Source organism: Pongo pygmaeus, chromosome 14, assembly GCF_028885625.2.
Source record: "Pongo pygmaeus isolate AG05252 chromosome 14, NHGRI_mPonPyg2-v2.0_pri, whole genome shotgun sequence".
Taxonomy (NCBI): domain Eukaryota; kingdom Metazoa; phylum Chordata; class Mammalia; order Primates; family Hominidae; genus Pongo; species Pongo pygmaeus.
Genome location: NC_072387.2, coordinates 34,336,768 through 34,363,372, shown reverse-complemented (window position 1 = coordinate 34,363,372; position 26,605 = coordinate 34,336,768). Strand labels below are relative to the sequence as shown.

Below are 26,605 nucleotides of genomic sequence, written 5' to 3'. Positions count from 1 at the left end.
TTCTGAGGAAAGATTGAATTTATCATGAAACATATTTCATCAAGAAACTGGTAAAATGAGCCACCTTTTTACCCAAACCACAAAGACTGCAAATTCCTTTGCTAGAAAAGTTGGCTGCTTCTGTTGAAAAGATTAACTTATGCTGAATAGCTTTGGGGGCATGAAGGGATAGGTGAGGTTGCCTTTTTCATTTAGGGGAACATAACTTGTAACAATAAATAGTAGCTCCTGGGAATGGAAAAATGGTAGCTTATCAATACCATTTCCTTATTGTAAAGGTTCTTCCAGCAGATTTATATGAACTGACGTGTATTCTAGAAAGAAGTTCACAATGCCTAAATTCTGCTGCAAAAACAAAAGTCATCTGGAACCTTTCAATACCCCTGAGGCCTGTCAGGATTATGGCTGGAGAGCAATTTCCTTGCTTGTAATAACTGATTTACTTAAGTGTGAAACTACCAGTGCCTTCATTAATAAAATGACATAATACTAATCACATTTTTCCCCTCTTCCTTTTTTTTTTTTTTTTCCCGGTTGTTCCTGACTAGATAGCATCCTGTGAAAACAAAGAAATTACACTTTTTTATCTGATGGGACACGTGGCTACTTCACAAAAAGCAAAGTTTGCCAAGAGATAGCCATCTATGGATTAGCCACTGGATTTTCTTGGAAGCATGAGGGAAAGGAAAATTGTTATTCAAATTGCTTTAGACACTGACGAATTATGTATGATTACATGTAGTCAATTTCTGATTTTAGGATTATCTGATAACTGATTATTCCTTGCTGTCACTGTGCCCAAAACAGTACCTCATGGACAGGCCACTCCATGGACAGGCCTACGCCGCTGTGGCTTTGTCTAGGAAGCCACCTCTTCTTCACCACCTACCTTTTTAAAGAGTATCAAGCTCAGGTCTGCCTTATTTAAGTTTTCTCACGGGGAAAACTCTTGCTTTGTCTGTGTGCATTATTGAATTTTTTTAAAAGTTTAATTTCTTAAACTTACTCAATTATCTGTTGAGTTAGGCAAATGTGTCTTCTCACTGGGAGAAGATATTCAAGAAAAAGTCTAGGATTTTCCTTCTAACTCTTTCTCCTATGGAAACCAAATGAAAAAGACATTTTCCTCCTATTATTTGCAGGAGAATGTGGGTATCACCAGGACCGTCCTAAAACACATTTGGGGCTGTTTGCATAAATCCGCTCGAAGAACCACTGCAGAAAGGAAACAGCTGGTGCACAGTGGGAGACCTGGGCTTGTCCATCAGATGCGCCTGCCAGCACTGGGCACCTCAAAGATTACTTGGAGGGTGGAGTCCGGAATCCATCGCCAGCAGAGGTGCACATCCAGTGGTGGCAGTGCTAGGGGTTGGGTCTTGATCAGGTGGTCCGAAGTAGCCTCCTTGGCTTCTACCAGCTTTCTGAGCCTGGTTCTTCAGCTTTTTCATATATTCTATGGATTGCATGATAACCGTCTATGCACTCTTTTTCTGTTTATTAAGTAAAGTCCATTTTTTTCCTTCATTGTAACCAAAGATCCTGACTGGCATATTTAATAAAGTTTAGCATGTTTAGGTTACAGCCCTGAACTTATAAGGTCAAGGCCAGTGGCCAAGAGAGCCTTCTGCTCTCCCTCTCAGTAGCCATCTTCAATTAGTGACCCCACTGGAGATATTGTCCCAGGTGCTCGATAAAGCATTTCTCAAAAGGAGACACTAGCAGAGAATGAGAGTTTAAGATATGCGCTTTTGTTGGAATAAACCACAACAAAAGAAGATACCCAAAGTCCTGATTCTTTGAGTTGACTTAAATTCTTGTCCTCAGAGCCAAATGCCCTCTGCTCTCCCGCCCCATCCACATGCCCCATAGACCAAGTATGTGTGCACATGGCTTGTGCCCTCTGGGAGCAAATCGCATGGTGATCTGCAAGAAGACCGGTGGTAGAATGCTATAAATGCTGGGACACACAAACGACACAGCTGCAGGAGTGAACACTCATGACGCTGCTCTGGATGTGAGGGATGAGGGAGAAAGAGTGGGAAGGTGGCTGATGGTTTTAAGCTCCTGTGCCTGGGGAAGTGATGATGGACGTGAGTGGAGACAGAGTGAGCGGAAGGTGCTGGGGCGATGGGAAGGCAGGAACTGTGCTTCAGAGAGTTGAGAGCCTGAGGTACTGGTTGTCAGAGGCGTTTGAACCACAGCAACTCCATCTTGAATAGGGGCTGGGTAAAATGAAGCTGAGACCTACTGGGCTTGCATTCCCAGACAATTAAGGCATTCTAAGTCACAGGATGAGACACAAAGTTGGCACAAAATACAGGTCATAAAGACCTTGCTGATAAAACAGGTTGCAATAAAGAAGCCAGCCAAAACCCACCAAACCAAGATGGTGACAGGTGCGACATCTGGTCATTCTCACTGCTACACTCCCACCAGCACCATGATAGTTTACAAATGCCATGGCAACGTCAGGAAGTTACTCTATGTGGTCTAAAAAGGGGAGGCATGAATAATCCACCCCTTGTTTAGCATATACTCAAGAAATAACCATAAAAATGGGCAACCAGCAGCCCTTGGGGCTGCTTTGCCTATGGAATAGTCATTCTTTATTCCTCTACTTTCTTAATAAACTTGCTTTCACTTTACTCTATGGACTCGCCCTGAATTCTTTCTTGTGCAAGATCCAAGAACCCTCTCTTGGGTCTAGATCGGGACCTCTTTCCTGTAACACTGGGAGGCCATGCATGTGGATGACATGGAATTACTCAAAATGATTTAGGTTCATTTGTTTTGCTATACCTTAAACAGCAAGTCAGAGGGTTGTCTGAAGGAGCCTAACTGGCGGTGACTGAGGAGGGGGCTCCTGTGGTTTCTCTTCTGGCCCTCCCCTCCTTCTTGTCGTCCATTCCTTAAACATTTCCCGAGTTGTCTTCTTCACGCTACAGAATATGCTGTCCTCAAAAAGTTTCTCATCTAAAGGGCGTAAGTGAACCCCCATTCTTCTCCAGAGCTGAGTGGAAGTGAGTGGTTAAACTGATAACATTTTGTTTACAATCCATTTAGCAAACTAGTTATTTTCTTGGGCAATCTTCTGAGTCTGACATACACATATCAGGTCTTTGAGGGTTCTCTGTATACACAGGTGACGCTGTTAGGAAGTTGCTGGAAATGCAGCATTTTCCCTTTGTCAGCAATTGAAAGCACTAAGTATTGTCCTTAATGAACACAGCTACTTTCTTTGACATGTCTGAAGGACTTGGGGGCTTATACAATGGCTTTAGAATTCACTGCAATGGTGATTTCGGCAGTAAACAGCTTAAGAGGAGTCTCTAGGCAAAAACTGGGAACGATAAACTAAACAGACACTTATGCCACATGGCTAGTATGAAAGTTTAGAAGGCACTTGCTCTCAGGAACATGGGAGGAGACACCCTTAAGTAACTACTACTGAACTGGAAACAGAATTGCGGGATCGGGGGGAGGACCAGGTCGGTGCCAAGGACATCAAAAGGAAAGACAACTAAGAACTAACTTAAAGAAGGCAAGAGACATACAACACGAATGAATATAAACAACTCAATGAAACAAAATAAAACGACATGGAGAAGTCACAAAAAATACAGCTTCAAACATCGCTTTATGAGTCAGATGTTCCATGATTGGAGCTTTAAGTGTTGGAAGCTCATTTTACCCCATCGAATTTCTAAAAACAAAGAGGTGAGCTCTGTAGACCATCTGGACCCAACTGTAACTTTCTGGACAACTCCTAACTCTAGCATAGTGATACTGAAGAATAAAGAGAATTACTTTCCTTTTTAAAGAAAGTTTTTGGGGGAGAAAGTGGCCTAAAATGGCATCTGGTAGGTGGCAATCTGTCACTAAGATGACCTATGTCAGAAGAACTACATAAAAGCTTGAATCAAATTTACTTTCACATCATGTATGAGAATATTACTTCATTAGGTTTATTCCACTAAGTCTGAACCATTGAAAACATTGGGGGGAAAAAAGATTTTTTTTTTTAATAAAAATTAATCCCTAAGTAGACAACTTTGTTAATTACTTAAAGTTGCTTCTTGATTTTATATTTGCTGTTCAAAACAATTTCAGCAATAATGAGCTATTTTCCAAAATCATGCTCATCTTAGATTTTAAAATCTCACTTAGAATCAATTAGTTTATATTATAGAAAACTATTATAATGCCTTAATGCAATATTTAATTCTACTTGAATAGTGGAAAAATTCTTTCTTTCTTTACATTCCAAAGACTTTTTCTTTTTTCTTATTAAGGATTCATTTTAAACGATTTAGCATTCAGAAAAAGAGCACAAAATAAAATTCATATGTTGATATTCCCTCCATTTCCTTTTATTTCTAAGAATTACTTTTCCCACATTAATCATAAAAAGGCAAAATTCCGACTTACTATGTTAAAGGATCTTTTTTCACGGTCAGTCTTACTCTTGTTTTGATGCCATACGTAGGAAAGCTTCTCAACAGGCCTGTAATTTCCTGCGGTGAAATTTTTAAAGCCTCTCCTTCCAGGTTTCATGGCTCCACCTGGCCTTACCCATCACAGTCAGGCTCCTCGTCCTCCCGTTATCAATCACTGTTTCCTCCCTCCCTCTCCTTTCCCCGGTTCTGCTTCTTTACTGCACTCACAGCCACTTTACTCGCTGCTTTTCCTTACTCTTTCCTTTAATTAAGATGCTGTGCTGGGGATAGACTTTCCAAATCCTAACCTTTTTCTTCTCTTGTAATACAGCTTTACTTGACACTGAAATCCTATGCCCCAACTGAGCTGGCAGGGCCAGACCCACCCTTCACTTTCAGCCTCTTCCAAGGCAGCGGGCCTTGGAACACCCACCCCCTGATGTGCTGATTAACAACGCCCCAGAGAAGTTCCATTTCTTCCATGAAATCATCCCAGATTTATTGGAGGCTGGCTGCTGTCTATGCATCACATTTTTCTCAACCAAAACCTGTCTCCAACTACATGCTTATATTTATGACTTTGGAAATGGCAGTCCCCTGAACATCATAATGACAATGCTGCCCAACAATGTGTTGGTTTAGGGTACATAAACTTCTGCTAGTGCCATCTGTGGCCCACTGTCTTCCTCAGTTTTAATCTCTTATCATAAAACCATCGGAGAATGATTAGCGTAGTACTTCCTGGAATTAGGTGCTCAAAAATATCCATCTTAATTTCATTTTTGCCTCTCCTTTAATATCATCTCCAAAACAAACATTTTCCATGAAGTAATTAAGCGTGACTATTAACTGTTTCCAAACGCCAATATCAATGAATATCATGCCACAGACATCACCCATGTGGCTAAAACAGTTGGGCTGAAATTTTAAATGGAAGTGTCTATCATTCTTTGGGTGAAAAAAAAATACGGTTTGTGGTACTGACTTTTTGCACACACTTCTCTTAAGAAAAATGCTAAATTCATTAATCTATTAATCACTTCTTAGGTGCAGATCCTGTGTGTAATTTATACAATTATAATTGTATAAATGTTGAAAAATTTGGCATCTGTTTGTGTTAATGCAGCAGATACCAGGCACTAACTGCACAGAGCCAACTACAGACCCCCCCCAATTGTACATGAGAGATTGTTCAATGTTATTAATTCCTTTATTTAAATATTTACTGAATACCAAGAAAAGATGGGTACTAGGTACTAAGGATATATTTGAGAATATTCACTTCACTCACAGAGCTTCCAGTTTACAGAGAGAAGCTGACATGAATCAGTAAATCACACAAATGTACATTTTTTAAATTGTGATAAAAACATAAGATTTACTATCTTAGCCATTTTAAGGAAAGTTCAGTATGGTTAACTGAAGTCACACTGTTGTGCAACAGCTCTCTAAAACGTTTTCATCTGGCAAAACTGAAACTCTGTGTCTATTAAACAGCAGCTCTTCATTTCCCCTCCCCCAGTCCCGGCAACTGCCATGGCACTTCCTGCCTCTACGAGTACTCACTGTATAGAAGTGGAACTATAGAGTATTTGCCTTTTGTGACTGGCTTATTCACTTTGCATAATGTTCTCAATTCTTAATTAACCATGTTAGAATATTTCACTTTACATAATGTCCTCTACTTTAACCATGTTGTAGAATGGTGACAGGATTTCCTTCTTTTGTGAGGTTGAATAACATCCCATTGTGTGTATATATCGTATTTTGTTCATCCATTTATCTTCTAAAGGGCATTTGAGTTGTGTCTACCTCCTGTTTTGAATAATGCTGTTATAAATATGAGTGTGCAATTATCTTTTTGAGGCCCTGTTTTCAATCCTTTTGGGTATATACCCAGAAGTGGGGTAACCAAATTATATGGTAGTTCTATTTTTAATTTCTTGAGCCACCTCCATGCTGTTTTCCATATTAACTGCACCATTTTGCACTCCCATCAACAGGTCACAAGCGTTTCGATCTCTCCATATCCTCACCAACTACTTATTTTCTGTTTTCTGTTCTTGTGTTTCTGAGAGTGGCCATCCCAATGGGTGTGAGAAGACACCTCATACATTAATATGTAGAGTTTTAGTTGTGGTAAGTATTATACAACAAGCGAAAGGTAAACTGTGTTAAGAGAACATACAATAGGAGCACGTAGGTCCAGGATGTGAGGAAAGGCTTCCCTTGGGAAGTGATTAAGCATCTGAGATCTAAACATCGTGTAAGAATTAACTGGTAGGAGGCAGAGACCAGTGCAGTCAGGAAGTGAGAGGAGCAGGCACAAACACCCTGTAGGAGCTTGCTCCTCACACCAGGAAGTGGGAAGCCACCAGTGTGGATGAGGTGAGGGAGAGCATAAAGGGAGCAGTGGTAAGCCTCGCAGGGCCTCAGGGGCCAGGTAAATGTCCCCATGCTTTATCCTGAGGGCAACAGGAAGCCAGGGAACAATGATATCAGACTTACATTTGGCAAGATCACTCTGGCTCCGGTAGATGAATGGGTCCAGGCAGATCAGATGCTAAGAACTAGTCATGAGGCTACTGCAATCGTCCACGCAAGAAATGATGCTGCGCAAACTAACTGGATGGGATGAGACTGGGTGGAAACAGATATATTTAAGAGGTACTCATGGGGTAAAGCCCGGGCGCCGTGGCTCACGCCTGTAATCCCAGCACTTTGGGAGGCCGAGGGGGGTAGATCACGAGGTCAGGAGATCAAGACCATCTTGGCTAACAGGGTGAAACTAAATATACAAAAGATTAGCTGGGTGTGGTGGTGGGTGCCTGTAGTCCCAGCTACTCAGGAGGCTGAGGCAGGAGAATGGCGTGAACCTGGGAGGCGGAGCTTGCAGTGAGCTGAGATTGTGCCACTGCACTCCAGCCTGGGTGATAGAGCGAGACTCCATCTCAAAAAAAAAAAAAAAAAAAAAAAAGAGATACTTAGGGGGTAAAAATAACAGGGCCTGGATTCATCATAGTAAGAGGGGAGAAGACTGAAACTCAAAAAGGACACAAAGGTGAGAGGTTCCCACAATCTTAGACATTAAATAATAATCTTGCTTAGAAATTGTCACTTACATAATAAAGGAACCATTTAGAAGGAACAGACCTAACCTATTTTCAGTGGCACAGATTCTTTTTGCTCAGCTGGTTGCAGTGTGACACAAATATGACCCAAGTCCTAGGTCGTGACCTCTTCCTTCCAACATTCAGGAGAAAATGATTAGCCAACATTGTGGAAAAATGACGAGTCAGATCCACACTTTATAAATCTTGATTTATAAACTCCACTTAAAGCAATTAATAAGCCCATAGATTAAGAGCTCAGTTGTCCCCAGGTTTTATTTTTAGGGAAAGTCTTGTGTAAGAGCCAAAACCCTTTCAATGATGAGTGACTAAAATAGAAGTCAGGCAGTGCACACCCCAAGTGTGTGGGAAGAACCTGGAGGATCTGGGCTGAGGCTGAGTTTCCTACCTCTTGATCTTGTCTGCACTAAATTTAGCTTTGGGGAGTGGATCTGCATTTCCAGATCTCTATTGGTCAAGAGCTGTGCCGTCCAACACAGCAGCCACTGGCCAGATGCTACTGAGTACTTGAAATACGTCTAGCCTGGCTTAAGATGTGCAGTAGTTACAACACACACACTGGACTTCAGAGATTTAGTGCAAAAAAAAAAAAAAAAGGAACAAACTATTTCACTAACAACTTCTTTTTATGTTGGCTACATCTCAAAGTGATAATATTTTGGAAATGTTGAGCTAAATAAAATATATCAATAAAATGAATTTCTTTTTGGTCTTTTAATGGGGCCACTAGAAAATGTAAAATTATACACAAGTCTCCCATTATATTTCTATTGGACAGCACTGCTCAGGACTATTTGACTCTAAGCCAGTTAGAATTGTTGGCTGCCAAGAGAAAGAGGCCTCACTTAGAAAAGCTCCTATTTCCTTCCCTTTCTATTTCAAACAACTCGCTTCTACCCAACGCTGTCTTCTTTTCCTTGGGTAAAGAAGCTGGGGGAAGGACATACTGAAGTCTACAAAAAGTAGACAAAGTCCCTTCCTACTCCAACTTGCTTGATGCACGGCAGGAAAACGGAACCAACTGTGTTTCTGCTATAGAACGACAATATCTAACAGGTCAGAGACGGCTCTAGCTTCAGGCAGAGCTGGATCCAGGGGTGTGCTCAATGCTGATGGCTCTCAGTGCACCTTTCCTCTGTGCTCAATTCACCCTCAGCCAGCCACCTTCTGCAGGGGGTCCTAGCCGCTCCAGGCTGATACCATCCTCCTATAAGAGACCCAGCAGCAAAAGAGCTCCATCCCCCAATTAGTTTCTGTAAAAAATCCTTGAACTGCCTCTAAGTGATAGTCCAGCCTGGGGCACCATGTGCATTCCTGAATCAATTGCCATGGTCAGTAAGGCAGAGGACCCGGCTGACCAGTTTGGGTCACAGATCCAGACCCTAGAGGTGGCAAAGAGGCAGAAGCAGCACCATTTGAATGCGCATTCCAAAAGAGGGCAAGGGGTGAGGGGAATGGACGCAGGGCAGGCGGAAGATGACAAGATGTCACTGTACCCTGCATGAGAGATGTCTTTGCTCCTGCTGAGCAAAGTGGATAGGGTTTGTCATCAGAGCACAGGGGAAAGCATTCTGCACATTTAAATATGTCCGTCTTTCAGTTTCCATCCTGCATTGAAATCAGGTTTCAATCACTAAAAACGTATTGCGAATCGAAGTATACATACAAGCACAGACACAAGCAACCTAGATTTCTCTTTCCTGTCTTTAGCCAAAGGAATGCCAACACTTATGACAGCTGGCTAATCAAAGTTCAGAAAGCATCCAATTTACTTAGTGGATGCTTCGATATGTTATACTGACAATGTAAGCAATAGTCACTGAAAATCTCCCCTACTTTAAGTCTGTTCAGTATTTTGGGCCTCTCAGATGCTGTCCACAATAGCTTTTGCATCATCATTTATATGAAACAGAAACATCTTGGTGCACGCCTAATAGCATGCTATGCTTCTCTTTTCTCTCTTCTCTAACCTACCGTGGTCATGTTTTCTTGCATAACCGGACTTGGTGGCCTTTCTCTGGCACTTTTATACCTTTTAAATAGGATAAACCTGAAGATCCCTGCCATCTCTGGGTGGGGGAACTGTGATGATGATAATCCCCAGTCATCAGACAAGGCCACCTCCCTCTGCAGATGTTGGAGAAGAAAACCTCTGTGCAGACTCTTAACAAGAGTGGCCCACATACACATTTCCACATGTTTCAAGAAAGGAAAAGTTCAAAACCACATCAGACGTACACTGTGACCACTGAGCATAAATATTACAAACAAACAAAATCAGCATGTAATGTGTACTTTAATTTGCTGACAGATATTTTAAAAATTAACATCAGAATGAATGACAAATGCCAACACCACAACAAAACCTCTGAAGAAAAAAAAAAACCCACTCACAATCAAAGCTGCGGGGCCTCTAATTAACACACAGCATCCTTGAAATGAGAGGCCAAAAAGAAAATAAACTGCCAAAATGGAGGAAATTGTATACGGGGGAAGGGAGGACAAGGACTAAAAAAATGAGGGCTTTCTATAATGAACGTAAAAAATAAATCCTGTTGTTTGAAACCTGCTTTACTTTAAAAAAGATTGGGCTCGTGGACAGAAGATTGCAGCTCAAACAGTCTGCTTATTCCTTCTAACATTCATATTTTAAAAATTCTATTGCATTGCAGGGTAAGTCACTTCAGATAAAATTTATTAAAAGCAAAAGGTTAAGGAGAATTGAGCAACATTTCTCAAACACCTGGTTCATCATCACTGTAGCTGCTTTCCACAGTCACAAAGTGAGAAGACCCAGCCTGGAGTCCAACCAACTCCAGAAGAATCCCAGCCACTCCACTCCCTGCCTGGCCAAGAGACTGATCCTTTCTCTCTAAGCCTCAGTTTCCTCATGTGGTTGCAGATTACTGAATGAGCTGACGCTTACTTCATTACACATGTAATTGCATATATTAAACATATTTTCATGAATATGTTTTGTCTGATATGTAGTAATTGTGATATGGAAGGGAAGTGCTGGGAAGGGAAGGGAGTGGTCCCTTTAAATGATACAGAATGGGGGAAGGGCATGGTCTCTGGCTAGGGCTCCACCCCCAGGCCTGTGTCCAGGGACCTAGGTGAGGACAGGCATTTTTATTTTCCTGCCCAAATGTTGCATTTCCCAAGACCACCCTGACCTGCCACACCCCTATCCTGTGCCTATAAAAAAAACCGAGACCCTAGCCAGCAGACACAGAGGTGGCTGGACGTTGAGAGGAACACATCAGCAGAGGAATACTGGGCAGCCGGATGTCTAGAGGAATGCACGAACAGGCACCAGCGTGCCGTCAGGCCACCTATCACCAGAATGACACAGAGTTTGGCCAGAACAATTGGTGGACAGCCGGGCTGCCAAGTGGCTCAACTCCAGGGAAAAGCCATCTCCCTTCTGGCTCCCCCATCTGCTGAGTGCTACTTCCACTCAATAACACCTTGCACTCATTCTCCAAGCCCACGTGTGATCCGATTCTTCCGGTACACCAAGGCAAGAACCCGGGATACACAAAGCCCTCTATCCTTGTGACAAAGTAGAGGGTCTAATTGAGCTGGTTAACACAAGCTGCCTACGGACAGCTAAACTAAAAGAGTACCCTGTAACACATGCCCACTGGGGTTCAGGAGCTGTAAACATTCACCCCTAGACACTGCTGTGGTGTCGGAGCCCCACAGCCTGCCCATCTGTATGCTCCCCTACAGGTTTGAGCAGCAGGGCGCTGAAGAAGCAAGCCACACCCCTGTCACACGCCCTGCCAGGGGGACAAGAGAACTTTTCCCATTTCAATTGTTCAATAAACATTACCTACGGTTACTGACATGTCTTATTTTCCTTAATTTCCCTATTAAATCCTAAGATAGATATTATCTCCTTCATATACCTGAAAAACAAGCTCAGAAATAACGCAAGTATGGATATTACAGACAATAGAATTAGCTTCATAAATGTCTTAGGCATTAGCTTAATTTAGTTCAAATCCTACTTTCACAGTTACAATTTACACTAAATAGGAAAGAAATCATATTCGGGTCACTTTAATCCAGGAGGATTCCAGAGAATCCAGAGGCAATTAGGATAATGGGAGTTCTGTTCCCATCACCGCCTGTAGAAAGAATCTGAAACCACTTTAAGGAGCTTCCAACTTAAAAAAAAAAATACTTTCTCCTTCGTTTTTAACTAGGAGGAGAAAAACAAAAACAAGTTGGCATTATGTGTAACCATGACAAAAGCCAATTCTGACAGAACTGTTGTCTGATGGATGCCTGAGTTTTCTGATTTTAGAACCCAAATATTTACAGGCTGTAGGAACTCACCTAGCTAGCACTGCTCAACTGAATGTTTCTGATTTTTCTTTGTTACCAATGAAAAGGTTTTTTTTTTTTTTTTTTGAGGCGGAGTCTCGCTCTGTCGCCCAGGCTGGAGTGCAGTGGCGCAATCTCAGCTCACTGCAAGTTCCGCCTCCTGGGTTCACGCCATTCTCCTGCCTCAGCCTCCCGAATAGCTGGGACTACAGGCGCCCGCCACCATGCCCAGCTAATTTTTTCCATTTTTAGTAGAGATGGGGTTTCACTGTGTTAGCCAGGGTGGTCTCGATCTCCTGACCTTGTGATCCGCCCCCCTGGGCCTCCCAAAGTGCTTTTGTTGTTGTTTCTATAGTTTTGTTTTTGGTTCTAGGGATTGCCTCAGAAAGGGACTGGTGTTGGGAGCCTTCTAGGAAGGAAATGCACATGGACGGGGGACCCTGGGGTGCAGGCGACAACAGTCACAGGTGCAGCAGAAGCCAGGAAGTCGGTACTGTCTTAACTTCGCTCATTGTGCTTTGCATTCAGATAAGAATGTCATCCAGAAACACAGTGTGTTACTTCTTGCAAACGAGTCTCAGTATTCCACAAAATGTACGAGTTGAAAAGCCAGAATGTGAATTGGACTTCAATGAATAATTGGGCCAATTTCAACACTCAAGAAAACTGTACAAATAGATGTCACAATGTTATTCCAAACCGAAAGGCGAGTCTCTGCTGATAGGACTTCCTCCTTGACGAGGCTGACCGCTCCTTACCAGCCATGCCACGGGCTTCTAAAATACGATACTTGAGGAAAACTGGACTGAGTCTATTCAATATTGCATTAAAGATTAATTCCAGTAAGCTTAAGATATGCTCATTTGGTGTTTTCTGGCATGTTATCTAAAAAACTAATCATTGCAATGCTCAAGTAATTTTTACCAGCTCCTTAAACCAATCTGTAACTTTGAGTATAATAAAACAGTTTAAATATGCTAAAGTCCTAAGCTTGTTTTTAAAAAGCGTTTATTTCCTTGGCTGAGGAAGCTAAGGGAACATCCCAACACCTGCACTTGGGTGAAGAGACGATTCCTTGGCAGGGGCTACCCACAAGGCCGGGCAGCACACAGGATATTCTCACTGAGCGCCCCACCTGGGATGGGCTTCGAGGCTGGCTTCATACAGTGTCTCAACAATCGCATAGAGACTTTTGGAGTCCTTTACTTGTCAAATAAAAAATAATAAAACAATAAAAAAAGAGACTTCTGTTTTTGTTTTTTGTCTTCCTAGTCTATCTTTCGGGCTGTAGTAGGATTCTGAGGGTGGTTTTCCTCCTGTAGCTGAACCATTCCCAGCATCACAGCAGCAACCACGTGGTTCAGATGGGAAAGCCAGCTCTTTCATGGATTTGTTTTAGGAGCAAACTCGCTGCTGTCCTGGAAGCCCCCAGCAAGTGTCTCCCCGTGTCTCCTTCAGGCTTCCTGACCCCCTCACTGTGGCAGGGGGGATGGGATGAAGCTTTCCCCTGGACTTAGGGGTGGAAGTCACAGCACATCAGTGAATACACACCGGGCACCCTTAGGAAAGGGTGAAGGAGGATGGATGTGGGACAACCAAACATGCCCCACACCACAGACCTTAACCTGAAAACAGGTCCTCTCCTGACCCTCAGGTGGATTCCTACCGTTAAGCTCCCATCCTTCACAGACATCCTGGAATGGTAGCTGAGCAAAGATGGCCACCTACTTGACATCGCCCCAACTTCTCAGCTTACCTCCTAGAGCACATACAACTGGAAAACAAACATCAGTCTTTGCAAATTTCATGTGGAACATACCTAGGCCTGCTAAATCCAGGGGAGACAATTGGAGAAGATGAGGAATTAATCACGGATTCACTGATGACAGAACCATTCCTCCCTCCGTTTACTTATAGTCCACTGGGATTTGCATTGTGTGTACACAAGTGTGTACATAAAACTCAAGAGTAAACCCATCCCTGTATTTAGAATGGAAAAAAAAAAAAAAAAGCCTGTCCTATTCCAGAAGCTGGCTGGAGTCAGGAGCTTGGCACTGCAGGCAGAGTTGCAGATTGTATGCTTTGAAGTCAAAAGGTTTTCTCCCCTCTCTTACCAGCAATGAAAAGAACTTTAAAGGAAAAGCAGCAAAAGTTAGTAAGGAGAATTTTTCCATGGTTAACGATTTCATGTCTTGTGGTGTAATTCCCTATTTTGAAAGCTAGCTGCCCTTACGGCGGTCACCGTCACCAGCTGGCGTCCTACGTAACCACTTAACATGAGCAATCACTCAGCTGTATCTTCAGTGTACCATCTTCTCCTGTAACACCCAGCAAGAGCTAAAACATTCTAATAGTGTCATATTTTAGGTGTTTTAAAGCAGCGGTTCTCAAACTTTAAAGGGAAGAATCACTTGGAGATTTGCTGAAGCTCACATGCTGGGGCTCCACACCCAGAGTTTGCAATTCACTATGTGTGTCTGTGTATATGTGTGTCTGTGTGTGTGTCTCTGTGTGTGTGTGCATTGTGTGTCTCTGTGTGTGTATGTGATTGCCTGCGCATATTTTTGGGGGATGGGGGTTGTCATTTTGACAAGCAACCCAGATGATTTGGATGCAGGTGGTCAATAGACCTTACTGAAAAACATCCCATTTAGAACCTATAAAATGTTCAAATTCTTTGGCTAAAAGAATTTGGAGTTTAAATCACAGCAATATTCTTATTGATGAAGGTTCAAAAACAATTCATCACTCCAGGAAAAAGAAGAGCATCCATGTTTTAGATTTCCCACAGGTTAGCCTATTATATCTTCATGACAATCCTCTAAAGTAATTAGGGTGGGTGGCATTATTCTGACTTTGCTGATTAGGAGATTAATGCAAGTAAAATGATTTGCCAATGGTTACATAACTATCATAGCTGGGGCATGAATAGAGCCAGGTCTCTGGACTTTTGAACAGAGGTCAAGTAAGATGGCATTCCCTCCAGCACGACTAAAGTCAGAAGTGCTGGGAAATGCATGAAGAAAACAGAAACACATTTCCTGACCTGGTCTAGGATCAAGTTTCCCTCATCTTTCCAGTGCAAAGCTCTACTTCAGCAGGCAACTTTGGGGAAGGCAGTGAGCTAAGGGGTTTTTGTCATTTTCCACCTTCAAGTATTTGCTTTGGAGACCCATTCTATCTCATAGTTATGCTGCTGGGGAAAAGAAAAACACCTGGTCCCCTACGGAAAAAACATCATCACGTATTTTCCATAGCTGAGGACTGGCATTCCCCAGGATAGACACAGCCTAAGTTTTTATTACTATAAATCCAAGCTTCAAAAGAGAAAAATGGGAAAACAGGATGCCCCTTAAAATCCCACAAATGTGGCGTATTTTCAGGAGGGGAAGGATGGAGATGACTTCTTTGATTTCAGAAACTTCCACTGGGACTTCCTGACATGTTGTCTGGCTGCGTTTCACATACCATATCATGAGGTGATTTAGGGAAGATAAAGACTCTTTGATAGTGTAGAATAATTCAATTCTATAGCCCTTCCTTTCCTTTGCCCTCAAGGGAAAACCCGTATTCTCCCCCGTGAGAAAAACTCCAAATATAATGGACAAGACAAAGAAATATTTAATCAAATTAGTTTAGGAAACCCCCGGCAGAAACAATGCATCTTTTCAATGGCTGAAGATGTTATGAATAGACAGAATGTTTTGTGTGTCAAATCTCTTTCTGGCTTCTGAGTGAGAAATGCCATTTGCTATTAGGCACTAGTTTAATTCTAGAACTTCACATAACCAGGTTCAATGGCCAAAAACCTACTGTTTAGTGAACTATAAAAAGTGGTTTATAAAAATCACTAGAAGCATTCTTCAAACAGTTATTTTAAAAAGTGGCCTTTTCCTAGAATACCCTTTACTCCTAAGCAGTTACCAACCTAGACACCCAGGAATGAACAGGGCATGGGCATGTTTTTAGTAATTCCCCAAAAGAGCCAATTCCTTTTACTGACTACACCTGAACCCAGTTCCTCTTTTTTATGACAGCATATAAGTCCTTCTGAGCCAGCAGGAAGCCTTTCTGAGACTTCAGGCTAGTGTAAGCCACTATCCACCCAAGCAATCCTTCAAAAGTGTTTAAAAAAATGTTTTGTAATACTTCCCTGCCATTTTTCAAAGAATGAACAAAGCGCTGAGTCAAAATACAGAGTGGCAGACTGCAGGTGAAACAGTGTAAAATTGGCTGTGACACTAAAGTTACACACTTCCTGGCCGCCTTTACCCACTCAGGAGCCCCCTGCCCTGGAGGAAGACTAGAGATGATACACAGTTCTTTAGACTCAGACAGCAGAGTACCTACTCGGAAGTCCGGCCACTAGAGAACCACACTAATCCTCTCATGTACTGCTTAATGAAAACCTCAGTTTCACCCAGCTATCATCTGTTTCACATCATTATCATCTGCTTCATGGGAACCAACCAGTAAAGTGATTAAAATGACATGTTTCAAATAAAAATAAGCTTTTACAGAAAAGTGCAATGTGGTTGAATATGATCACTTCTTTGCTTTTGGATGGTAGAAACAGCTCACTAAATTTCTGATGGAAGAGTCCTTAAATATGTGAATGTCACCATTAATCTGAGCCTTATAACCATATAGACCATCATGCTTATGTGACTGGTACAGTGAAAATATCGGCACCTTCGTAGCTGCACGATCAGCCTGGTCCTTCTGCAGTTGGAAAGTCGGTATCTCGATGGGAGTAAGAGTTGGCAAGCAGCCTAATTCACGCACATTTGGAGTTACTGAAGTACATGTGGTTCCCTGGCACAGCTCTCTGTCTAGGACACAAGAGGGGCTTTCAAAGGAATGGGCTTTGTCTGTCAATCACACGCCAAGCGACCCCATCCTGTCTGTCAGCTGTCACTCTCTAATTTAGAACACTGTCTATGGCCATCGGCCGAAGCCCCATCTATTGTCCATCACCACAAAATTCCCCAAATGAAATATTCATCACAGCAGATCCATCCTGAACCAGAAGGAAGAGAACACAAAGTGGATATTCTAAGCACCAATGCCTTACCAAAGGATTGTTGTCTAGTAGCGGATACTTTCCTTGGTTTGCTTTTTGTGGGGATCAATCACATTGCTTTAAAATAGAACTGATTTATTTAAACACAAAATATCTTTGTTGGAAAATGCTCATTTTGCTACACAACAGTCTTCTGGGTTCACTGACCGCCCTCTTATTTCCTCTACCGTCTGGATTTGGAAAAAAACTGAAAAGCATGTTATATGTTTGTCCTCTTTCCTTACAGAAAGCAAAGATGCACTAGAGGATATGCAAGCCCACTCCTATAGGACATGTCCATCCCACTCAGCACCGACACTCAGTGGAGGTCTCGGACGACCTGGGCTATTAGCTGACAGAGCTACCAGGTGAAATGGCAAGTAATGCTACTCTGGGCTATCTCACGAGAAACAGCTGCTAGACATGGTCCAGACTTGGATGGACCCAGGAGGTTTTGTCCATTTCTACGGAGTAAGTAAGGCAGAGATAGCAGCCAGGTGTGCCATGAACAGGCCTGGGCCTAAAGTATGTATCCTGGGGCAGGAACACCAATGGAAGCCTGACCCACAGTTCTCTTCCTACCCTGTTCTGTGCCCCTGCACGAGCATCCTGCAAATGTGGGCGGGAACATCGGTGCAAACATCATCTACTCAGTGCACACCCTTGCAAATAGCTGCCCCTTTGGCCCAGTGTACACACTGGCCTGGATATGGAGAGAGGACCAGGCAGGCCTGGGCAGTAGGCCTTTGGCTGCTTGGGAAGGCAACAAGAGGTCCTGGGAGCCCAGAGAATAGATTACAAGTGGGAAGACAGACTCTGTGCATCGTAGCTTTTCACTCCCTACCAAGGAACACACCCAGCCACAGAAGGCCAGAGCAGAGGCCCCTAAAGTGCAGGGCCCAGCAGCTTCTTGGGGTCTAAGGGCAGTGCTGGACGTGGGCAACCCCAGAGTGGGGTCTGTGGGGTGGGCTTGAAGACCTGGGCCTGCACAGCTTCCTTGGTAAACTGAGGAGGTGTATACCAGAGGACTGTCAGCTCATTCCTCTTCACACCTGATACTGTGGGATTCTAGGATACAGTTTGTCACTGTTGACGGCTCAATCTTATGCACTGGACAAAGATAATACGAAGGAAAAAATAAAAAAATTCAAATGAGTATAAAGGTCTTTAATCTCAGCCTCTCTAGTTCAAAGAGATGAATAATGAGAGATTCTGGTTTATCAATGCTCTGGTTCATAGAGCTGTTAGATTCATCTGTCACAGGTGACCCAGCAGAGTATAACAACAAACCAGAGTACAACACCAAAACTGTAATCGACATAATCAATGGATTAGGAACCATTCAAAATAGCTCCAGTTTTCCATCTGTACATATTGGTACTGTGTGTAATTAACACATAATTTATTATGGAAATGTGGGCATGCCAATAAGCCGGAGGATTTAAGTTGACAGTTTTCATAATACTTGAAACTTCAAATGCCTTTTCTGTGGACTGGATGACCTCTTCCAGGTGCTTTGGTTTGGTTTATCTCCTGATAGATTCTGATGGAAGAGGGTAGGACAAGCCTCTCCTGAAGCTCATCGTGGTTGTAAGACATACAGTGCCTGCTCACCCACCCACGGAGAAACATTGCTGTCACAAGACACAGAAGACACACTCCCAATCAGGAGTACTTACCTGTCCTCTCATATCTGGAGCAATGGGAATGGTGGGCCAGATGGTCGAGTAGATGCCAAAAAACACCAGCCAGGTCAGCATGCTTCCCCAGACAGCCAGATGACTGAACTGCAAAGGGAAATGGACACTCAGACAGGCTTCTCGACCAGCCTGGCAGATTCACCCCAACTCCACTTGCAGCAGAATCCTTGCATCCAAGCTACCTTTCCTTATGGAAAGACTTTGATGACTCACCAGTTAATGGGAAGTTCAATCTTTCTAATTCCCATGTCTCAGAATTTTTAACAATGAATTCAAGTAATGAATGGCCCTAAAGTACCCTGAAGATGAAGGTGCTTTGCTGTCACAGGTGACCTTACTCTAAGATTTCTCCCATAGTAACAGCGGGCCCCTCTCAGTTCATAGCAAGTGTTTGCTCCAACCTGCGGCTGTATACAACAAGGACTCATTAATCTGGTAACAGAGTGGCTGAACAGACAAAATAAATAAGATGTTTTTATTTATCATTTCAAGACTTTGATTGTTCCATTCCTTTAGCCAAGAGTTTTTTATTTTTAAATCTGAAATGGATATTGCCTCTTAACAATGCCCCTTTAAGCATCTACTGAGTTGTTCATTTTTTCTTCTTTGTCCTCTTAATGTGATGATCCTTGACATCTTTCCCTCTTCACACCCCACAATCTAATCCATGTGCAAGCTCTGTTAGCTTTTAGAAAGATAAAATGAATCCAGACTCCGACCACTTCTCACTACCTCCTCCTCTAACATCCTAAGCGAAGTCATCATCACCTCTGACCTGGATTAATTGCCACTGTCTCTTAGGGGATTCCCTGATTCCTCGCTGACCTTCCACCCCATCCCCATTTTTCTTAGCAGAGCATTTAAACAGCAGCCAGGTCATGACACTGTGAGAGACACACATGAAGCTTTAGTTATAATCTTTAAATGCTGGAAATAACCAAAATGTCTAAAATAAGACAGTGATGAAGTAAATGGTGGGACATCTGTAAAACGTAATACTCTTTAATCAAGAACAATAACTTTGTTGAATTGTATTTTAAGTCACAGAAAATGTGCCTAATATATCTTTAAATTAAAAGGAATTACAAAGTCTTATGTTTTATAATGCATCATCTTATTAAAAAATACACACACATGCAGACATAGAACGAAATCTGGAAGGTTCCACAGGAAAGCATTAACAGTGACTGTCTCTTGGTGGTAAAATTATGGACATTAAATGTTTTTTGTCCTTCTATATTTTCCATATATGTGTGTGCATAATATGGTTTTTGTTTTTACAATGAGCAAATACATTTGAAGTGAGATGACTGTTAATAGCTTAGAGCTGTATTATGTGCCAAGCAAATGAATCACCAAGAGACTCTGGATTGCAAATTTACCCTGATCAAGATCAAACCACAATTTTTACATAGAAAATCTGAAAGAAGATAGCCAGATATTGCATGTTGTTTCCCCAAGGCTTAAAAAGAAATCCTAGCATGAAAAATATCTATACTGAACAGAGAAACAATTCTAGAGAAAACTTACTTTAGTCCAAGCTGTGGTCTCCAAACCAGCTTTCAGGCAAACAGTAACAACAACATACTGTGAAAATAAAAAACAGTTTGGAAACACATTATTCTCAATGAGTTATTTTCACTTGCCGTGAGAAATCCCATTTCTCCACTCCAGAGCTACCTTCTCCAAGACAGCTCCGGTTTGAAAGTATGAGCCATGTCGGTAGCTAATTCTCTAAGGGTTATTTTCAGGGGACATACAGGCAGATTCACTTCCAGAAGAGCTTTCATTCTAGTAACAGTCTTTCTCATAAATAATAGTTTTGCCCTTTTCTTTGCTTGGGAGATACCACCTTCCTGAGTGTTGTTTTCCTTTGCAGGTAGGTGTAAAATGGTCGTTTGAAGAATGGGGAAATCTGTTAACCACCTGTCCAGAAACCTTGACTCGGCATAAACTTCAGAAACGATGATGTAAGCATTTCACAACCATTCTGAACTTTGAAGGATATATAAAATACATTTTGAAGATTTGAAATAAATAATAATAATGAGGAAGGCCCTTTTTAAGGGTTTAGAGAAGTGCAAGCCACACATAAGCTGTTTAAGAATGGCTTAATAAACAGAGATAAACTTACTGTGTAAACAATATTTCCAACAAATAAATAGTCGGTAGCATGACCACTTGTCAACACAGTATCTGAAAAACAAAGAAGTTACTATTAACATCCAAGGAGCTGAGCATGGCCACCTATTTAACTCGGAGCATTAAACAGGGAACTTTAGGAACATCAATCAACTCACAGAGTATTCCAAAATCCCATCCTGTGACTCTAATGCTTACTTCTCTTTCTAATGATGAACTTTTTCATCTTATATTCTCTCTAAATGAAGCAAATAAAGTCAAGCTTCCAAAAAACCAACGAACCGAACGCTTGACCTGCATTGAAATTTACATTTTTGTAAACATTCAAATTTATCTCTGTCCAGTTTGTTTTAAAAAAAGGAATAAGAACATATTCATCTATCTTTATTAAGTGCCATCAATGTTGGGGCTTTTTCCAGGTGTTCCTTTATGATTCGTCTTTAATTTTTGCTAAATTGGAATTATGGACCAATAAAAAGATAACTACATGCATATTAAATCAATTCATAATGACTGAACTTGGAAAGAATTTTGGGGGTATTTACTACTCATGTTCTCATTTGCAACTGTATGAGCTTCTGGAGTCTATCACCTGGGGGAACGCAAGCACTCCAATGACAGAAGTTTAGAAAGTACAAGAATGATTTGAAGCCTCAGTTTTCCTATATTTTCCTTTTTTTTTTTTTTCTTTTCAAGGATGGCTATGACAATGTCTATAACAACCACTAAGGCAGAATGCTAATAGAGTTGTTTCATCATCTCCGCTACACCTGCACAGAGAAGTCTTTTTTATCCTGAGTGGTCAGAGCCTATTTTAACATCAGGCTTAGTTTCCTTGGATGACACTGCCAACCTTCCTTTATTCTTATTTCTTTCAACTTCTTTCAACTTTTGTTTTAGATTTGGGGGTACGTGTGCAGGTTTGTTACAAAGGTATACTGTGTGATGCTGAGGTCTGGAGTACAAATGACTCCGACACCCAGGTAGTGAGCATAGTACCCAACGGGTAGTGTTTTATTTTATTTTATTTTTTTTTGAGACAGAGTCTCAGTCTGTCGCCCAGCCTGGAGTGCAGTGGCACAATCTCGGGTCACTGCAACCTCTGCCTCCCGGATTCAAGCAATTCTCTGCCTCGGCCTCCCAAGTAGCTGGGATTACAGGTGCCCGCCACCATGCCTGGCTAATTTTTGTATTTTTAGTAGAGACAGGGTTTCACTATCTTAACCAGGCTGGTCTCGAACTCCTGACCTCATGATCCACCCCCCTCAGCCTCCCAAAGTGCTGGGATTACAGGCGTGAGCCACCGTGCCTGGCCTCCCAATGGGTAGTTTTTCAAGCCTTTCCTCTCTCCCTCTCTTGTCAAGTTCTCCAGCATCTATTGTTCTCTTCTTTATGTTCATGTGTACTTAATGTTGAGTTCTGACTTATAAGAGACAACATGTGGCATTTGGTTTTATTCTTTTTTTATACTCAGTCCTGGTCTCTTGCCCACAATGCTTGTTGAACAATCCCACTCTTATTAGAGAATCAATATCTATTTATTTTCCTAAAACAGCATAATGATGGAGTCATAAGTGGAACTGGGGAAGCATGGGTCCCTGAATCCAGCCCCTAGGCACACACAGTCTCCTGATTCCAGCCAGGTAAATCTGTGGATAAGGGAAGATGAACCAGGAAAGCAACATCACGGGCTGCACTAAACGGAGGCCCTGCTGCTGGGTAAAGTAAGAGTTATACCAGGAGAACGGGGCGAGACATGGCCACTGACTTAAAAAGGAATGGTCTCGAAGCTTAAGAGAGAGGGGACAAGGACAGACTGGAGCTTAGGCATGGCTTCATTAAAAGGGAAGGAAGGGAGCAAGTTAAAAAAGTAAAAGAAAGGCTGAATTAATCCCAAGAAGGCAACATGCTGATGTATTAGCAAATAGTTACTCAAAACTGTAGGAGTTCACTTTTCAGGAACTGGCCTCAAGACTGTTTTACTAACAGGTGCAACACTTTTAAATGCCTGCCTCAATGAAGAAATACTTCAGTTTAGTATGGAGACCATCTCTTTGATTCTAACATAGATTATAGCCTTGAAACGAATACGATTCTTCTTTTATGTACTCAACAAATATTTACTTACAGCCTATTTTATGCCAGGCACTATTATGAAAACTGGGAAGAGAAGGTCCCTGTTTTTATACAGCTTGCGGTCTAGTGAGGAGACAGGACATAAAACCTTAAACAGATACACAATAAAATGTCAGGTGTAATAAGTGCTATGAAGAAATACATTAGGTGCTGGGTGCGGTGGCTCACACCTGTAATCCCAGCACTTTGGAAGGCCGAGGCGGGTGGATCGCCTGAGGTCAGGAGTTCAAGACCAGCCTGGCCAACGTGGTGAAACCCTGTCTCTACTAAAAATACAAAAATTAACTGGGCGTGGTGGCACCTGCCTGAATTGCCAGCTACTCAGGAGGCTGAGGCAGGAGAATCACTTGAACCTGGGAGGTGAAGGTTGCAGTGAGTGATCATGCCACTGCACTCCAGCCTGGGCAACAGAGTGAGACTCTGCCTCAAGAAAAAAAAAAAGAAAAGAAAAGAAATATATTAGCTAAGTGTGGTGGTGCTCGCCTGTGGTCCCAGCTACTTGGGAGGCTTGAGGTGGGAGGATTGCCTGAGCTCTGGAGTTTGAGGCTGCAGTGAGCCATGACTGCAACAGTGCACTCCAGCCTGGGTGACAGTGTAAGACCCTGTCTTAATAAAAAACAAGAATAAAACACAGGAGCTATAAGGTAGAGTAATAGCATCGCTATTTTAGATAGGGAGCTCTGGAACAATCTTTCTGAAGAGGTGACATGTGAGCAGATCTGAATGGTACAAGGGAGAGAGTTAAATGGGGATCTACAGGGTGAGTGTTCTAGACAGAGAAGAGAAACTGTGCAGAGTCTGAATGCAGACAGCACTTGATGAGCTCAAGGATCATTATGAAGACCAGTGGGGCTTCAGGCACTGGGAGAAGGAAAAGGAGAATGCAGACAGTCAGAGGGGCAGACAAATGTGGACCACAGCAAAGAGCTTGGATTGCTTTGTTAATTGTAATAGGTAACCACTGGAAGATTCAGAGCTGGGAATGAAATGGAATAAGTTACATTCTTAAAGGAATAGTCCAGCTTTTATGGGAGAATGGACCATAGATAACCATAAATGGGGTAATAATAAATGCAAAGCCAGCTTAGAAATGATTGTAGCAGTCTATCTAAGAGGATGACACTAGTCGTGTTATAACTGTGCAGCCCAATATGGTAATCACCAGCTGCATTTAGTTGTTTACATTTAACTTAATTAAAATAAAATATAATAAGACCTTCATTCCTACCTGGGGCTGGGGAGGAAGGGGAGAAGGAGGAGTTATTGCTTAATAAGCACAGAGTTTCAGTTTGGGGTGATGAAAATTTTTGGGAAAAACATAGTGGTGATGGTTGCATAACATTCTGTAATTAATGTCTCTGAATTGTATGCTTAAAATGTTAAAATGGAAAAGATGTTGTTTTTAACACAATAAAAAATTTAAAAAATGGATCATAGAAACAAAACTATAAAATCATTTTTAATTGATGTAAATTTAAGAGGTGCAAGTGTGATTTTGTTACATGAATATATGGGAGTGAAGTCTAGGCTTTTCGTGTCTCCTTCACCTGAACGATGTGCATTGTATCTATTAAAGAATTTCTCATCACCCTTTCCCTTCCCACCCTCTCACCCTTCTGAGTCTCCAGTGTCTATCGTGCCACACTTCATGTCCATGTGTACACGTTACTTAGCTACCACTTACAAGTGAGACCATGCAGTATTTCACTTTTTGTTTTTGAGTTGTAAAACTATAAAACTCTTATGATAAAACATAGCGATGAATCTTTATGACCTTGGATCTGGCAATGGTTTCTTAGATATGGCACCAAAAGCACAGTGAGGAAAGAAAAATGTAGATGAACTGGACTTCTTCAAAATTAGAAACTCTTGTGCTTCAAAGGACAACACCAGGAAAGTAAAAAGACAACCTGAAAAATGGAAAAAAGTACTTGCAAATTATGTATCTGAAACCTGTATCCAAAATACACAAAGAGCTCTTACAACTCAACAGTAAAAAGGCCACCCAAAAAATTTAAAAATAGGCAAAGGATCTGAATAGACAGTTTTGCAAAGAAGATATCAAAATGGCCAGTAAGTGCATGAAGAACAGCACAATATCATTAGCCATCAAAGAAATATAAAATCAAAACTGCAATGAGATACCACTTAACACCCACGGGGGTGCCTACAAAAAAACAGACAATAACAAGATGTGGAGAAATTAGATCTTTCATACACTACTGGTGGGAAAGTAAAACGGTGCAAACCCTGGAAAACTGTGAGGCAGTTCCTCAAAGAGTTATGTATAGTTACCATGTGACCTAGCCATTGTACTCCTAGGTACATACCCAAGAGAAATGAAAACATATGAATGAAACCCACAAAGCCTTGTACTTAAAAGCTATAGCACCATTATTATAATTATTCATAATAGCTTAAAATAATGAATAGCATTATTCATTATTCACAATAGCCTATTTATAACCCAAATATCCATCAACTGTGAACTGGTAAGTAAAATGTGGTATATCAATATGATAGAACACCATTATTAGGCAATAAAAAGGAATGAAGTACTGATACATGCTACAACATGGATGAACCTTGAAAACCTTATGCTAAGTGAAGAAGCCAGACACCAAAGGCCACATAGTCCATCTCTATGGAATGTGCAGAAATGGGCACATCTACAGAGACAGAGAGTAGATCAGTGGTTTCCAGGTACTGGAGGTGCTTGGCAGAAATGGGGAGTGACTCTTTTTTTTTTTTTTGAGATGGAGTCTCACTCTGTCGCCCAGGCTGGAGTGCAATGGCTTAATCTCTGCTCACTGCAATCTCTGCCTCCTGGGTTCAAGCGATTCTCTTGCTTCAGCCTCCCAAGTAGCTGGGATTACAGGCATGCGCCACCACACCCAGCTGATTTTTGTATTTTTAGTAGAGACGGGGTTTCATCATGTTGGTCAGGCTGGTCTCGAACTCCTGACCTCAGGTGATCCACCTGCCTTAGCCTCCCAAAGTGCTGGGATTACAGGCGTGAGACACCGTGCCCGGCCAGGAGTGATTCTTAATGAATATAAGGTTCCTTTTGGGGGTGATACAAATGTTCTATAATGTATTGTGATGATGGCTGTACAACTCTGTGAATATGTTAAAAACCATAGAATTGCATACTTTCAATGAATTAGATGGTATATAAGTTATAGCTCAATAAAGCTGCTATAAAAACTTCAGTTCCTCAGTCATTTTAAATTCACAATAGCCACATGCAGCTAATGGCTACTGTATTGGGCAGTACAGATATAGAACATTTCCATCCTCACAGAAAGCTCTATTGAACAATGCAGGCCCAGAGTGGCTTGGACAGAAGCCACTTGGAAATATTTTGAAGGTGGAAATGACAGCATTTGGCCAGGCACAGTGGCCCACACCTGCAATCCCAGCACTTAGGAGGCTGAGGCAGGAGGACTGCTTGAGCCCAGGAGTTTGAGACCAGCCTGGGTAACCCTATCTCTATGAACAAATTTTTTTAAAACTAGCCAGGTATGCTGGTGCATGCCTGTAGTTCCAGCTATGTGGGAGGATTCCTTAAGCCCAGGAAGTTGAAGCTGCAGTGAGCTATGATCACACCACTGCACTCCAGCCTGGGTGACAGAGCAAGACCCTGTCTCTTATAAAAACAAA

At 42.0% G+C, this 26,605-nt stretch overlaps 1 protein-coding gene across 9 annotated transcripts in view; it reads right to left on the bottom strand.

Annotated features, from left to right (window-relative positions):
- Positions 1–26,605, bottom strand: part of ATP8A2 (ATPase phospholipid transporting 8A2) — a 660,817-nt gene that overhangs the window by 138,268 nt on the left and 495,944 nt on the right. For all 9 annotated transcript variants that reach the window (XM_054446069.2, XM_054446071.2, XM_063650657.1 and 6 more), the window contains 3 exons: positions 20,799–20,860; positions 20,195–20,251; positions 18,644–18,751 (listed from right to left, as the gene is read on the bottom strand). In XM_054446069.2, coding sequence (XP_054302044.1) covers positions 18,644–18,751; positions 20,195–20,251; positions 20,799–20,860 — 227 coding nt within the window. The remainder of the gene's footprint in view (positions 1–18,643; positions 18,752–20,194; positions 20,252–20,798; positions 20,861–26,605) is intronic.